Source organism: Raphanus sativus, chromosome 3 (assembly GCF_000801105.2).
Source record: "Raphanus sativus cultivar WK10039 chromosome 3, ASM80110v3, whole genome shotgun sequence".
NCBI classification, from domain to species: domain Eukaryota; kingdom Viridiplantae; phylum Streptophyta; class Magnoliopsida; order Brassicales; family Brassicaceae; genus Raphanus; species Raphanus sativus.
This window is the reverse complement of record NC_079513.1, coordinates 19,858,303-19,873,136: the sequence shown is the minus strand read 5'-3', so window position 1 is coordinate 19,873,136 and position 14,834 is coordinate 19,858,303. Positions and strand designations below refer to the sequence as shown.

General features: G+C 33.6%; 2 protein-coding genes and 1 pseudogene across 2 annotated transcripts; 1 reads left to right on the top strand and 2 right to left on the bottom strand.

The window, feature by feature from the left end:
* Positions 1-278: 278 nt before the first annotated feature.
* LOC108846553 (phospholipase A1-IIbeta-like) lies at positions 279-2,641 on the bottom strand (annotated as a pseudogene).
* A 176-nt stretch (positions 2,642-2,817) lies between these two features.
* On the bottom strand, positions 2,818-9,343 carry LOC108844255 (protein trichome birefringence-like 40). Its single transcript, XM_018617476.2, has 5 exons — positions 8,945-9,343; positions 8,237-8,408; positions 3,640-3,815; positions 3,371-3,529; positions 2,818-3,228 (listed from the first exon to the last, which is right to left on the bottom strand). The coding sequence occupies exons 1-5, from the start codon at positions 9,274-9,276 to the stop codon at positions 2,937-2,939; spliced, it is 1,131 nt and encodes a 376-aa protein (XP_018472978.1). The 5' UTR covers positions 9,277-9,343; the 3' UTR covers positions 2,818-2,936.
* Positions 9,344-13,075: 3,732 nt separating this feature from the next.
* On the top strand, positions 13,076-14,767 carry LOC108844672 (mitochondrial inner membrane protease subunit 2). Its single transcript, XM_018617956.2, has 5 exons — positions 13,076-13,314; positions 13,621-13,793; positions 14,029-14,212; positions 14,307-14,413; positions 14,496-14,767. The coding sequence occupies exons 1-5, from the start codon at positions 13,243-13,245 to the stop codon at positions 14,578-14,580; spliced, it is 621 nt and encodes a 206-aa protein (XP_018473458.1). The 5' UTR covers positions 13,076-13,242; the 3' UTR covers positions 14,581-14,767.
* Positions 14,768-14,834: the final 67 nt, after the last annotated feature.

The window sequence follows — 14,834 nt, the reverse complement described above, 5'->3', positions numbered from 1 at the left end:
TATTCTTTAGTTTTCTATAATGAAAAAATGAAAATGATAACTATTCCTAATGAATAGTAAAATTTATTAGAAATATTAAGAAACATATTGTTCTTCTTTGTTTCTTGGTCACCATTCAAAGCCTCAGGTTAAAAGAAAAATTGAGCTTTTTTTGAGAAAAAGAAACTGATATTTGGTGCGTCAAATGTTATTGTTTGAGAATAAGTAACATTTTCTTGTTGTTTTACTTCTTCAAAAGGATTTTGTGCCTGTTAATTAAACATGTATTATAGATATATTCATGGTAATTCGCATTTGTCTTTTTCTTCTTCTTGATCATTATTTCCCATATCTCCATTAAGAATCCATGTCCCGTCATCTGCTTGAACCATCCCTCTGTTTTCAAGAACCAACCAATGCCCAGGCACTAAGTACTTATCTTGGAGAGCATCTAAATCCTTATTGAGCAGCGCGATATCCCGGTTAATCTCCAGCTTGAACTCATCTTGGTTGTGTTGTGTCCCCGCCACGCCGTGCAAGTAAGCCTCCAGGTTATGGAAATGTGCCAAGTTTAGAGACCGTTTCAGGTACTCTGATTTCAATGTGTTGATCTCAAGCTCCTCCCTACATCTCTGAACCTGAACACCGGGTAATGCGGAATGAGATCGGGGACATTTGTTATTCTCAAGATGTGGAGTTTTTTTAAGGACTCAACCAGTCTTCTGAAGTTGAGGTCACCAATGCGGGGACTGCCGAAAGCAAAAACCGTGACGCAAGAAAGCGTGTCTCCAAGACTTGTTGTGGTAATAGGCCATTCGTTGTGGAGAAAGTCTGTGGCGGATATGTTGCATCTGTGTGTCTTAAATCTCTATTGTACCAGTAAAATGCCCAGCACTCGTGGGTCGGACGTAGTCCGACCGAGTGCGGGCGACACTCGTTATCAAGGTTGACATCTGGGGGTGCGGGGGCCGCAGGCCCCCGCGGTACGGTATGCCTTTTCGGTTTAGGAAAGTTACTATTTCTATTGGGAAAAGGAAATCGGTTTTTTTTTTTTGAGGCTGTATAAATATGGGTCTAAGGGTTTGTAAATTATTATCACATCATTAATAAGAAACCCTAAACGGGTATTTGCCTCAATACGTTTTTCTTCTCTATTCTTCTTCTAACCTAAAAGACGGCTGTTCACAACAGGATAGAATCGATAGGACTGCTCCCAAGCTATGGCCTGTAAAGGTTATACTAACTTCTTCATGTTTGTACAATTCTAGTAACCTTTTAAGCTCTCCTTGAACCTGAAAACCAAAACAAACCAAACCAGTGGGACGAGAAGTAATATTTTGAGATTTTTAATACCAGATTTGCTTTTGAAAAAAAAAAAGTTTATATGATGTCAATTATTTTTATATAATATTCTTGATACTAAAATTGACTAAAAAATATATAAATTAAATTAAATTCAGAATATACATAATTAATTATAAATTTTCTTTAAAATAATTTCTTTTTATAAAAAGAATATTTTAAAACAAAAATTGGACTCCTGATATCACAGATCCTGGAGCGGTCACAACAAATCAAAAGTCTGAATGTGAAGTTAGTGAGGGAAAATGTTTGTTCAGAGACCTGTTCTTGTGCACTGGTCTTGTCAAAACGTGAGCGTGTATCAGAGGTTGTGTATAGAGACAGCCAACCATTGGCAATACGAGGGGGGTCACCTGGGTCATTCGGGTCAGTAGGAGGGAAAACCGAGGTAGCTAATTCAAGTGGGAAATCGAAATCATTAGCCCACTCATACAGCTGAATGGTCCCTCGCCATGCTACAACAATGTCTCTTCTCCCTAACAACTCTCTGCCTTCGTCTGTGGCCACCGCAATGTAGCCTAACCAGTTAGACTCTTTGTTCCATGCTTCCCTTGACAATGAGTTGATTAAGAAACATTCTGGTAACCTTATCGACGATGTTCCATATATGTACTTAGTCACCTCGTACCTAGATGATACCATTTCCTCACATGTTTTATATGGGAGTGCGGATAAAAACTAAACCAAAATTTCTCAAACGGAAACCATATCATATAAGCAGGGCAGACTTAGCAGAAAGTGCGTAGAGTGCGACCGTCCTCGGATCCACTCCAAATCTAGTAATAGTAGGGGTCTTGATTCTTTTCATTAGCATGTTTAGTATAGATTTGGACAATATTAAAGGCACGATATTGTTTATTTTTAAGTTAAAATATCAGAGATAAATGTGTTTTTTTCTGAGCTTGAGTCGAAAGCTCCGGTAAAACATAATAATTTAAAAACAGAGCCCTGAAATTTTTTTTGCCAAGGGAAATGGTAAATATTGAGCCGGTCCTGCATATAAGTTGATATGTTGTTTACCTGAAAGGGTTGGCCTTGAGGTAGCCGGTACGAGCAAAGAGCTCTTCCTTAGTGTAGCAGCTATCTCCTACATATTTGGACAGGCGGTCGCTATTAAAGGTAACGTATCCGACTTCAGCCATGTCTCCGTAGTGGAGGATGTAACGGCGTAGATCCAAGTCAAGAGGATGAAGTAGGTCTTTCCATTTGCTATTGCCGCTCAGTTCCTTCCATCTCTTAGCAATATCTCCCACCATTTTCACTTTTATTTTGATCCAAACTTCAAACGTCCTCCTCTTCCTTTTTGTGGCCTTGTAAAATTTGTTGGAGTTTTCAAAATGTTTGGATAGTTTATGCGTGAAGTATTGGTCCTTAATACATGCTCTTCACATAAGTTTTGCCGGTCTTATGTTAAAGATTTTAAAGCATGCACGTTATAATAGGTTGGATAAGAAGTTAATAAATTTAACAAATATGTGGAGAAATTAAGCCCAAAATATAATTAGTATAAATATTAATTACATTTAAAGATAAAAATCTGAATCACAATCACAAGAATTCCACAAATTATTTATTGAATTGTATAAAAAGGAGAACTATGAAGTAAGAGATGCGTAAAGAAGTAGGTTCCAAGTGTCAGGGAGACCAGGGAGACACCAATGGCTACAGTCTAAACCCTTTGCGATACCATTGTAGAGACTTGGGTGTGCGTCTTTGCGATACTCCGAGAGAGTTGTAAGATCAAGAAGACGGACCGGTTTCTTGATTCGGCTCAACACTTTGTTCACCACAACCCAACCTAAGGGCAATCCTCCTGGATATCTTTGTCCCATGAACGGCTGAGTTTGTCCCTTGCACGACTTCGATGGTTCGTTCCACTGCCTTCCACTGTTTTGAAACACAGTTAGTGTTTGGAATGTATGTTTTAAAAGTCATCAGCATTCATTGCAACACGTTTATATTATTTTGAGTCTTATCTATGTAAGATACAGTTAATTTTAGACGGAGGGAGAGAGAAAAGAAAACTTACTCGTAGTGAACAGGAGAAACACCTTGAAAGAAGACTTGAGTGCGTGAAGGGTTAATGTTGCCGTTAATCCATCGAGCCCATGTGTTTAGTCCTTTGTAAAAAGCCACAAGCCTGTTCATGTCTTTGTACAAGTTGTTTCCTTCCCTCATATAATCCCACCTACCAACCATTATTGTACACTTAACTAATTAGCAACCATTTTAATAAAACACTTGAAGATATTGTTGAAAGAAAGAGAGGTTTTATAGGGTTAAGTAATGTGATCGTACGGCTGGATTCCGTCAGTATGAGTCCACCAGTGCCATGAGTTGAAGATCAGAACGTCCATGCCAAGCCAAGCATTGGCTTGTTTGATGGAGTCCAGTACAAGCACTCGTCCTGCCTTTTCTTGAACCACATCTACTAGAAACTGTGTTCTGTACAGAAGTATTGTCACTCCATAATCCTGCCCATTTTTCATTTAGTCAGTTAGCGATAATACAACACTGTATTTGTAACATCAAATGAAGCTAAGTTGTTTTTAAAAAAAGATAAGGAATTCTTGGACACTTAATTTTATCTATACTTGTTAAAAGATGTCATTATGTCAAATTGACCACATGTATACATATTTTCATTTTTAAGACCATCGTGTATACGTATGTTAGCTTAATTTTTTCTATACCATCACTTAAATTAAATGTAAGTTTCATTTAAATTATTAGTCAAACAATCAACACTAACATGGGTTTTTCTTCCTTGCAAGAGCATGTCAAACCCGTATATATTCAAATACTAGGGGTTTGCCGGCGCTACGCGCCGGTTTTGCTAATATTGTTATGATTTAACTATAGTTTTATTATTTAGAACATTTCTCAACAGTATTTTAGAAAACAAAATATGTATATGATTTTATGGAATTTATTAATTTGACTGTAGTCTTTGCAAAGTTACAATGAAAGAAATTTAAGTTTAAATATATGCATGAGAGTTTGAAAGTGTAATAGCTGAATTGTTTATTATTTAATTGAAACTTATTAATTTAAATTATGATTTAGAAAATTTATAAATGTGGACTTCATCTTACAATGATTATATTAAATTAGAGTTTATACATATATATTTATATGTATATATACATATATATATTATGTTGTGAAAATATTACTTTTCATATTATATATATATATATATATCAATAATTAGATATGATAGTAAAGATGCCTAAAAACTTAAATTGATAAATCTATGCTAGTTATATAAACTGCATTTTTATTTATCTTTTATTTTGCGTCATCTCATTTGGAATAAGATGATTTTTTTGTCATGTTTTATACTATCAGCTTTGTATTTGTTCGGTTCAACTTGGGTTACTCTTCAGTTATCGGCTAAAATGGAACCAAACCGATAACCCAAAGTAAATGAAATTGATCTTGTTTTTGGCTAGATCCATAACTGAACCGATATTCTTACTTTGGATCGGGTTCGGGTTTGAGATTTATGCCCATACCTAGTTTTGTATATTGGGATGATGGGGAGGTGTTATATTAGTTTGATGCTTTGGACTTTTCTAGGTTGATTTCTATGAATTATATTTTGTGAGCGGTGCTTATGATGATAATTTCAAATAATCACAAGAGTTATATTAACCGCTAGTTTCTTCTCGCTCTGGATTTGTCAAAATTAAGAAGTTGTGATATCGATTTAACCAATCAGATGTATATTGATCGTAAAGATACATTCAAAGTTGGTACAGTGTATTTTTAATCCTAAATCTTAGTATTAAATTTTTTAATTTTTTGATATTTATTGTTGTTGAGTAAATTTTTTTGGATGATATAATTATGTGGTCATCTCTATTTGTTAAGAACATTATTTAATGTTTTTATTATGTTATATCGTAATAGGTTATAGGTTAATATATTTTGTGTTTGTGTTTTTCAATAATATGTTTTGTATATAATAGTAAAGTCTCTGATGTAAAACATATTAAATTTCAATAACTTTGCGTTTGTTGTTTTAAGATTAACAGTTTAATGTTATAAATTGTATTTTATTTTTTATTTGAATATAAATATTTTATTTGTTGTTGAATATTTTATATGAATTGCATTTTTGTAAGATTTTTATTGGCATTCGTTATAAGATTTCTTGATGGCATTCGTGAACTCCCATAACTCCTCTACTTTCTTAAGATTGCATGTTTTCCAGAGACATAAAAGACGTGTAACCACCATCTGAAAGCAACAACCGAACTTCAACTTAGAAAGAAGGATGTAGGATGAAACCATTGTGGCGGCATATGTGTGTAAGGAAACAGAAGGTTGAATCTGGTGAAGCAGAAAAAGTTTGATTATTTGCATTCCTATTTATTAGCATCTATGAAATTAGGAATTTTTTTTTTAAAATCAACGTCATGAGAGATATCTTCAATGAAAGAGTTAATGGCCAGACTTGATGAGCATGTTTCAGTGACACGGAAACATTATAATTCAGTAAAAGTTTTGCAGGTGGAACATAGATATGAATACGCGATAACAGTAAAAAAAGAAGTATGTAAAATATTGGGCTTGTTTGTCAAATTTTTTGGAATTGGGTCTCAACATCTTAATTAAATAAATTTGCATATAAATAATTTTAATGACTCAATATAAAAAGAATTAAATGATGATGACACATGGCATTTTCCCCCTATGGAGATAAAAAAGTCTACTTTATTATATAAGATTAGCGAGGCATTCGTAGAAGAAAAGAATAGAAGTTTGTATTTGTATCCTAACATTGATACTGAACAATGAAGAAATACTAACAAACAAATTATGTTAAACTGAAATATTACTTTTTAAAACATGCATATTCTTATAATTTCTTCTAGTTAAGCCAAAAGAGAGAAAGACACGTACACCTAACGAATAAGCTAAAGATCGAAGTCAGACCCAACGGAGACAGACTTGTCACTGTTTAGGTACTGTGTAGTCGTGTAGATAAGTATATGGAGAGATCCCCAAAAACAATTAATAGTGGGTAAAAGTAATTAATTAAATTCGTGCAGGCCCACTTACTAATTTATTATACACTGTGCGATTAGAAAACGACAATGAAGAAATAAGACGTTGACCTAAAGTGGTTATCAAAATCATATTGTACATGATGTCTTAATGAAACATTCTGTCGTTTGTGTTTGTTTCAGTAAAAACTGATTAATAATTCGTCCAAAAAAAAAAAACTGATTAATAACTACGTACGACTTATGTCAGAATGGTCCATATTTAGATTTTCGTAACCTATACTTGTCTTGGCCACAAATATATTATCCTTACCATTTGCAATAATAATGACAATATACAGGATTATCTTAAGCAACCAATTGTTTAAACGATAAAAGATAAGCAATTGAGAAGATATATAATAGATGGGGACGTTGCAGGAACTTTTTTTCAGTATCAATGTAAAATATTTCTCAGTCATATGACTAATGACTCATATATAGAAGAATAGAACATAGTCATTAATTAAATCTCTTTACTTCCATTTTTCTAGTATTATATGACAAGTGTTCGATCTGTCGAATCCCAAACTTAAAGGAAATTGATATAGTTACGTAACTGATCACACAGCATTACATATCATGCACAACTTGTTTTCTTTTTCATGTTATCTATATTTCTGATTCAAAATAACTAAATGTGGAGACAGTTAATATTGACAGGTTTCATACTGGAGTTTCGTCACCAGAATCATTTGCTGAAAATTTAATTAATTATCCCAAATATTAGGTCCTTTTTTTTTTTGTAAACCCCAAATATTAGGTCTTGCTACAAAATATCAATATCTGCTAGTTAATATTTGTTGGAAAAAAAAAATATATGTATATATATATATATATATATCAATTTTTAACATACCTACATAAGTGATCCCAGTAACTTTGCTCAATATCAATGAGCTAAAGAGTCTTTTTTTTTTGTAAAAAGCTTTAGTTAAATTGGTATATGCATGGTTTACTACAATTTTTTTTTTGACAAAAGCATGGTTTACTACTTTCCTACGTGTTTCATTGGTACGTGATCGATGAACATTCCCATAATTACTACTCCCTCCGTTTCAATTTATTTGTCGTTCTAGACTTCGGCATACAGATTAATAAAACATTTAATTTTGTATATTTACTAGATAAAAACATCATTACTAATACACCTAATTAGATTTCAACCAATTAAAAAATAGATTAGATTAAAAAGTCAATAAATTTTACATTGAAATCACAAAACGACACTTATTTTGAAACGAAAATTTTGCTCCAAAACAACATATAATTTGAAACGGAGGGAGTATTTTAAGTTTTAACCCAAAAAGTTAAGGAATAATTTTGATTAATATAATTAAAATCATTTATAGAATATTCTGCACAAGTATAAAAACGCCCCTCCCCAAAATTAGATGAGACTTCAAAACTCAAAATAAACCTTTCTATCATTGATTTTAATCAATATTTTTTATTTCTAGAAAAAAGCAAATTATTTCTAAAAAATTAACTATGTCATTGTTGTCATTTCAGTTAGAAATGTTAATGTTTTTTTTCTGACTAGGTTGAGAGAAAATAAAAGGAGGACATTTGGCGACAACTGTTATATCAACAACTATTTTCCTACAGATTAATAATTTAAGTAGGGTTCTACTTTCTAGTGGTGTTAGGTGCTCACTTGGTAAAGCTGAGTATCTTTTGTAAAATCAAGGAAGAATGCCCAAAAATATCAAAGAATCATAATTAGCTCATCGAGACGTTTACTTTAAAGTGAAGTTATTGAGATGTGAATAGGAAACATAAGAAAAAAGAAAAGACAAATAAAATAAGAAAATAACAATTTAATGAATAAAAATCAAAACCTGGAAAGTGAGGGAAGTGAGAGGCTGGCCTCGACGGAGAGAGTACTTAGCATTAGGAAGAGAGGCATGAAGCAAACATGCCAACGATTCGAACATGTTGAGACTCAGTGAGTCACCAACCATCATTATCTTCTTCCCTCTCATTCTTCTCATAAAGTTCACCCCATCGAATCTGTAAATTTATTTAATTCCTAGTGTATTTGTTAATTTCTCACATGAAGAAAAAGTGTCTCATAAACTTTTAATACATTTTTTGACCAAAAAAAAAACCTTTAATACATTTTTGTTTAGGCAAATACAATATATTATAGTTTTTTCCGTAATATCAATTTTCAATATACACATACTATTTAGCTATTACTAGTTTCATATAATTAGAGCTGCAAAACCAATTACATATGGATTCTTTCGATAGCAAAAAACGATAAATAAACTTTTTTGGATAAGATACAGACTTACTTACATGTAATATACATGATACATGTGTACTTTTTATTTATAAATGAACATATACTCTTTACTATCTTTAAAAAAATATTCATTTGTCAATTGTAAACGTAAACACCAACAAACGTTTGTCTTTACATATTGGAAATATTTAATAGAAAAAAATAACAAAAAAAATTGGTCAAAAAAAAAAAGAACAAAAAAACATATTAAACGCAAACACAAAAACTAGTGTTTGAAACATATGTGCAAGTATTTTACCTGGGAAGAGAACATGAGAAAGGTTGCCATCGGAAGTGTTGATAGTTAGTGTCGGGTCGACCGGTTTTCTGGCAATTGAATTCAGGGTTGATGAAGGGACAAGAAAAGGGACTATAGAGTGGATATGAAGAATCATAGACCCATTTGCCTCTAAACCAATTGCATGATCTCTCTCCTTCCAACAAGCTTGTGTTGTTTTGTCCCCAAAAATGTTGTTGAGATTGTGCTAATAGCTCAGGGAGTGAAGAGAGAAGTATGAGAAACAGAGAGGCTAAGATGGGTTGGAAACAGAGTCCCATTTTCTTTTGCGGTCGCCAAGTAAGAATGATCATCTTATTCTTCAAGCCTCAAGCTTTATATAGATAAAATAAAAGTAATTATCTTTACAGTGAATTTTCTTGTTTCATTTTTGTGACACATATTTATTTCGGTCGTAGACAATCATTAGTCTTAAGGTATACTTTAAGACCTAATAAAGGTCGCTTGAAATTAAATCTAACCAATATACTGTACCAGACTTTTTGTCAAGCCAGTAAGGTCAATATATGACAAACGGAATTAAACCAAATCACATTTTCTCAGACAATAGTTTTGACATTAATTAAATTATAGTAGTAAAAATGATTAATTAAATAGAATAACAGTAATCAATGACTCCTGAAAAGTACAATATATTTAGCAAGTATAAAATAGTCAAACTAATAAGAACAACACCCATAGATAAGAAACACGTAAATTTTTGTATTAAAAATTGTATTTTAATATAATTAAATTATGTAATAAAATTCAATATCAAATTACTCAAAGAATTTCGCACCTTCTTAAAGTTTTTAATTTAAAAATACTCATCTCATTTTTTTCATATATTATTATTTTGAAATAGTGAGAAATTTGTTGAGAAAGGCTAATGCAGATGCTCTTAAAAACAAGTACACGTATCGGTTGTTGAAAACAAGTTCAGTTTTCTATATATAAAAAGATGCTTAGTTTAATAGTACTGATTATTGACTATTGGGGGGGGAGGATTCATTATTTGACATCAATCATGTTTCTCATATTCTTAAACGTTTCAAAGTCTTTTTCTAACGGTATATATTTAATCTGCGCAGCCATTGGTGAAGATGCATGTTGTTGAAAATGAAAAGACAAGGATGATGTATATATGTAGTTGCAATTTGCACATGTTATGATGTGTTTTAGGGTGCCTTGCTTTGCCAACTCGACCACCACTCACTCTTTAATCAACTTTTCATAATTATTTCTTTATAACTAAGCTTTATTAACCTACACAACCAATGCTTTATTTATCTGATGATTTAGGTAATTCATTGAATCTAACTGTTTCAAGTTTTGACTGATTATACAAATTAAAGTAGAAATAAACGAGCGAACATGCCTATTTTTGTGACCATCAATTAATAATGAGTCACCTAAGCTAATTCAGATTGTTAATGATTATACCTTCATTAGCAAGCTGTGATTAACACAAGAAATCCCCAAAAGCAATTATTCATTCATCAACAAATTCAATAATTACTCCAACCGCCAAGTTATTAATTATCATAAACATTAAAAAAAAAACATTGCTTCTGTTTCTTGCCAACCTATAAAATACAAGAAACCAAAATAATTTTAAAATAATAAATTAGCACAAAAAGTCTAGGCTGCCGATACTTTTAGGAGCTTGCCGGATTCCGAACTCTTACAAAATAATTTGAGAAAGTGACTATAGTTTCCTGTTTGAGGAGATATACGGCTGAGATTGTCCCAAACAATTTGGATTACAAATATACAAAAATTAAAAATGGAATTTTAGGAAATGAAGTGACAGTGGTCCTTTCTATGGAACAAATTGGAAATGTAAAATAGACCAAACAAGCAAACAATTATTACACATCCACCACGGGAAAGACTTTCTCCCACATTCATACGTACTTGAAATCATACAAAGGAAGTTAAAAACAATCTTATAAAGATAAGAGCCTTATATATTGATTATGTAACCAGAGGAAGCTTTAAAGCTGCTTCATATGTTTTGCTCATAAACTTTATTTATAAAGATAGTTCCTCCCACAAACATATGTACTTGAAATCATACAGAGAAAGTTAATAACAATCTTATAAAGATAAGAGCCTTATATTCATTATGTAACCAGAGGAAGCTTTTAAGCTGCTTCTTATGTTTTGCTTATGTACATTCTTTATTTACAAAGAGAGAGTGCTTAATTACTTGTACTATATGTGTAACCACTAACATTTTAGAGAAGCTCCCACTCAGATTCTACTGATGATCATTTTTCCTCAAGTCTGTTTCCGATTGTCACCACATTCCCTACTATTCACTACATCTTCAGCGTACCATTGCTGCGCAAGTTGCTTGTATTCTTTTTCTCTGTTTTGCTTCATTTCTTGAAGATATAGCGTCTTGGATCTTCTGTTGAATCAGTTTTTATTATAAGGTGTTGTTACTTTCCCCGTGGTGATAATAAATGAAACAAAGAAAGAGGGTGAAAGAGACGATGCAATTCGTCTCTATGCACAACGATAAAGCTTTCATCAACTGATCTTCGACTAAGTTGTTGAAGAATCTCTAACTTCTGTTCGGGGACAGACCTCGAACTAGTTTGCATTGCATCCTCACTGGTTTCCTTTCTGCAATATGAATAGATGCAAGCAGCAGAGTTGAGTCTTGCTACTTCACCTAGAGGACAATCACTTGACTTTTACAGCTCCAACATCATTTCTGGCACGAGTATTATGAACCATTGATAAACTAGTCCGAGTCTTTCTGAATAGAAGGCCTGGTGACTTGAACAATCTCTTTCTTTTACAGACTTTTTTTGCGCCCGAGTTGTGTTCTTCTATAAGGACCTCCATAACTATACTGACTTGGAGAAGTACATGTATCATAATCATCTGCATCAACACGGCGCGGTTTCATTTCACATCCGTTATTTTCCCCCTCAGTTACCTCTTGTTCTTGCTTCACATCTCTGCTTTCTATTTTCTTCTTGAATGAACGAACAGGAGCTTATTCATGCAACATAGAAGCAGGTACAATGGGCTCTCAACGTATTTAATTAGCTGTGTCCTAAAGAAGCAAATCAAAAGAGTTATAGAAAAAATTCATACAATCATTTGAACTTGTGCTTATACAATTATAGAGCATTTTTACCTGGACAATAAGTTCTTCAACCTCTGTGACAGCAGAAACAAGCTATCGCTTTGTATCCACATGTTTCTTTATTGCTCTAAGAACTGAAAGAAAACCATGTCTTTTAATAAGCATAAAATCGAAAAGCCAGCTTACCATGGAGAAATCAATCAATGATCATGTGACAAAATCTCAAGAGAGACTATTACTGTTATATATCATGAAACGTAAGTTCAAAGTTATTTAGATCATTAAACTACTAACAGCTGATGGCTTCATAAGATCATCAACTAAGTCTTCAATTCATTAGCAAAAGAAGGACTTAAGCTTGGAGCTGAAAAACGTGTTGAAAAGGAGAATTCGCGACGAGGGCGGGGATGAACCACGTGAAGAAGAAGAACCCTAAAACCCGGGAAACTTGTATTGCAAGTAGCGAGAGACGGGATCATTAACCTCAAAGCTACGTACGTACAAAGGGCTCAAATCCAATTCTGTTTTTTTTCCACTCGATTGAGAGATTTTGTCCAAAAGAAATTAGAGATTTGAGTATGTTATTACTACAGCGATGAAGCAAAGCAAGCAATGTCCAAAAATCGAAACTTTTATCACAGGAAACTCTGGTTTTGGGTTTTCCCACCCGGTTTGGTCTCTTTCGCGGGCCCAGAGGTTGCGTTGACAATTACATTTCTTTTTGTTTTGAACAAAACTTTTTTTTTATAAGAGAAAATTGGTTTTCGCTTTGAGTGTCAATTTTGTTTCCCTTAGGCTACGAGTGTCATTTATCATAGATGATGAATACATAAATTCGGGAGGGATTCCAACCGGTTTATTAATGAGCCGTCTCAACACAGATCGTACATCCTAGGGACTAATTAATAACTTAGTAAAACATAGCGAGAACACCTGGAATAGATGATAAAACCCGAGGATCATTTTGCAATTATTCTTCTGTTAATATTTTTGTTTCAACGCATCTTAAGAACTTTATTTTATGAAAACGGCAGTCATAGCTCCTCATCATCTCATAGGGTTCTTCCTCCTATCGACTGCGGCGGCGACGAGGCCGAGAAAAATCGACACTGCGGCGGAGAAGCCATCTTTCGAAAACCCTTTACATTGACTTTTGATTCACCAAGTGTCGGTGATGGCCTCGATCTCGACATGGTTCAGATACATGGCGCACAAGCTCGAGTATTCTCTCACCCTCAGTCTCAAGGTTCCTCTCTCTCTCTCTCAGACTCGATCTCTTGCGTTTAGCTTTCCATTTTTGTAATCTGGGAAACTGGTTTTAGAAACCAATTAACATTTCTTTAGCTCTGCATTCGGATTAATCAAATCAGTATGATTTTTTTGACTTTTGATTCTTGAATGCTTTCTACAAGAACTATATTCATATGAATCGAACTCACAGTTACCAAAGTTCGTGTCTTTTTGTCTGAAACCGACAACTTTTACTCTCAAGACAATATATGCTTTGGTTTAGTGTTTTTTTTTTTTTTCAACTTTTCAAGTACATTTACAGAGTCATAGGAGAGAAAAATTGAGTGACCGAGAACTCATTCAAATCATCTTCAAGAATCTATTCCATGGGAAGATAACCTATTTACACTCCGGTAAAGGAGTAGAGATGTCCCCAACGATGGCAGCACACGAGAACACGCTTCTTGTCCGCAAGATACCAATTGCTAACCCGAGGTATATGTTCGAACACAAGACCGTTACAAACCTTTTCTTTGTTATAGTTTTCAACTCCTTAGTGTTCCCCCTCCTCGTGTTCTGTTCCACCATAGTTGTTATTGTTCATCTCATACCAATAGGCACAGTGTTTACTTGTACCAAGGTTTCTTCTTTTACGCAATTTTACATTGAACTTTAAGTGTGTGTTTTTAGATCGTTGCCCTCTTTATAATGGAATTTATGTGCTTAGCAGGTATCTGTACGTTGGAGATGCCGTGGTCTTAAAGGACCCAAACGATTCAGACAAGTATCTGGTGAGAAGATTAGCAGCTGTGGAAGGGTTCGAAATGGTATCAGGTGATGCAAAAGAGGAGCCTTTTTTTCTCGACAAGGATCAGTGTTGGGTTGTTGCTGAAAACAAGGATATCAAACCCAAGGTACATTACATTACATACAATTACTTCACTTTCTTCTTCTTGGGATAATAATCTATATGCTTTGTTGACTTGTGTGTGTGGGGGTTTTGAACAGGAAGCATACGATAGTCGAACGTTTGGTCCAGTTTCAACAGCAGACATTGTTGGAAGAGCTATATATTGTCTGAGAACCGCCGTGGATCATGGTCCCGTCCGAAACAGGTAAAGAGTCTTTCTTATCTCGTAATAAACATTTTAATTATAGCTTTTCTGGTTTCTTTACTCTTAAAATGGTTTGAATCAGTCAAACTGCGATGGGACAAGATTCTCCAATCCTGGCAGTAGAATTGGACGTGGACGAGATGGCTAAAAACCACAAGGCACAATAAAGAGTAACACTTACTTGCTTTTTTGTGTCAAATCTTAAATTGCGTTATTTGTTTTGAGATATGAGTAAAACAAATAAACCATACAATGATGATGATGAATCAGAAAATTTCACGTTCCAGAACAATATGTTACTTGTGGCATATCATATATGATATGTCTCGAATACAAGCTGTGTAGCTTCTTGCCTTGGTATCGCGTTCTATGGAAAAGAATATTTATCATCTGTTGTTTAATTATTTGGAATAAAGGATTT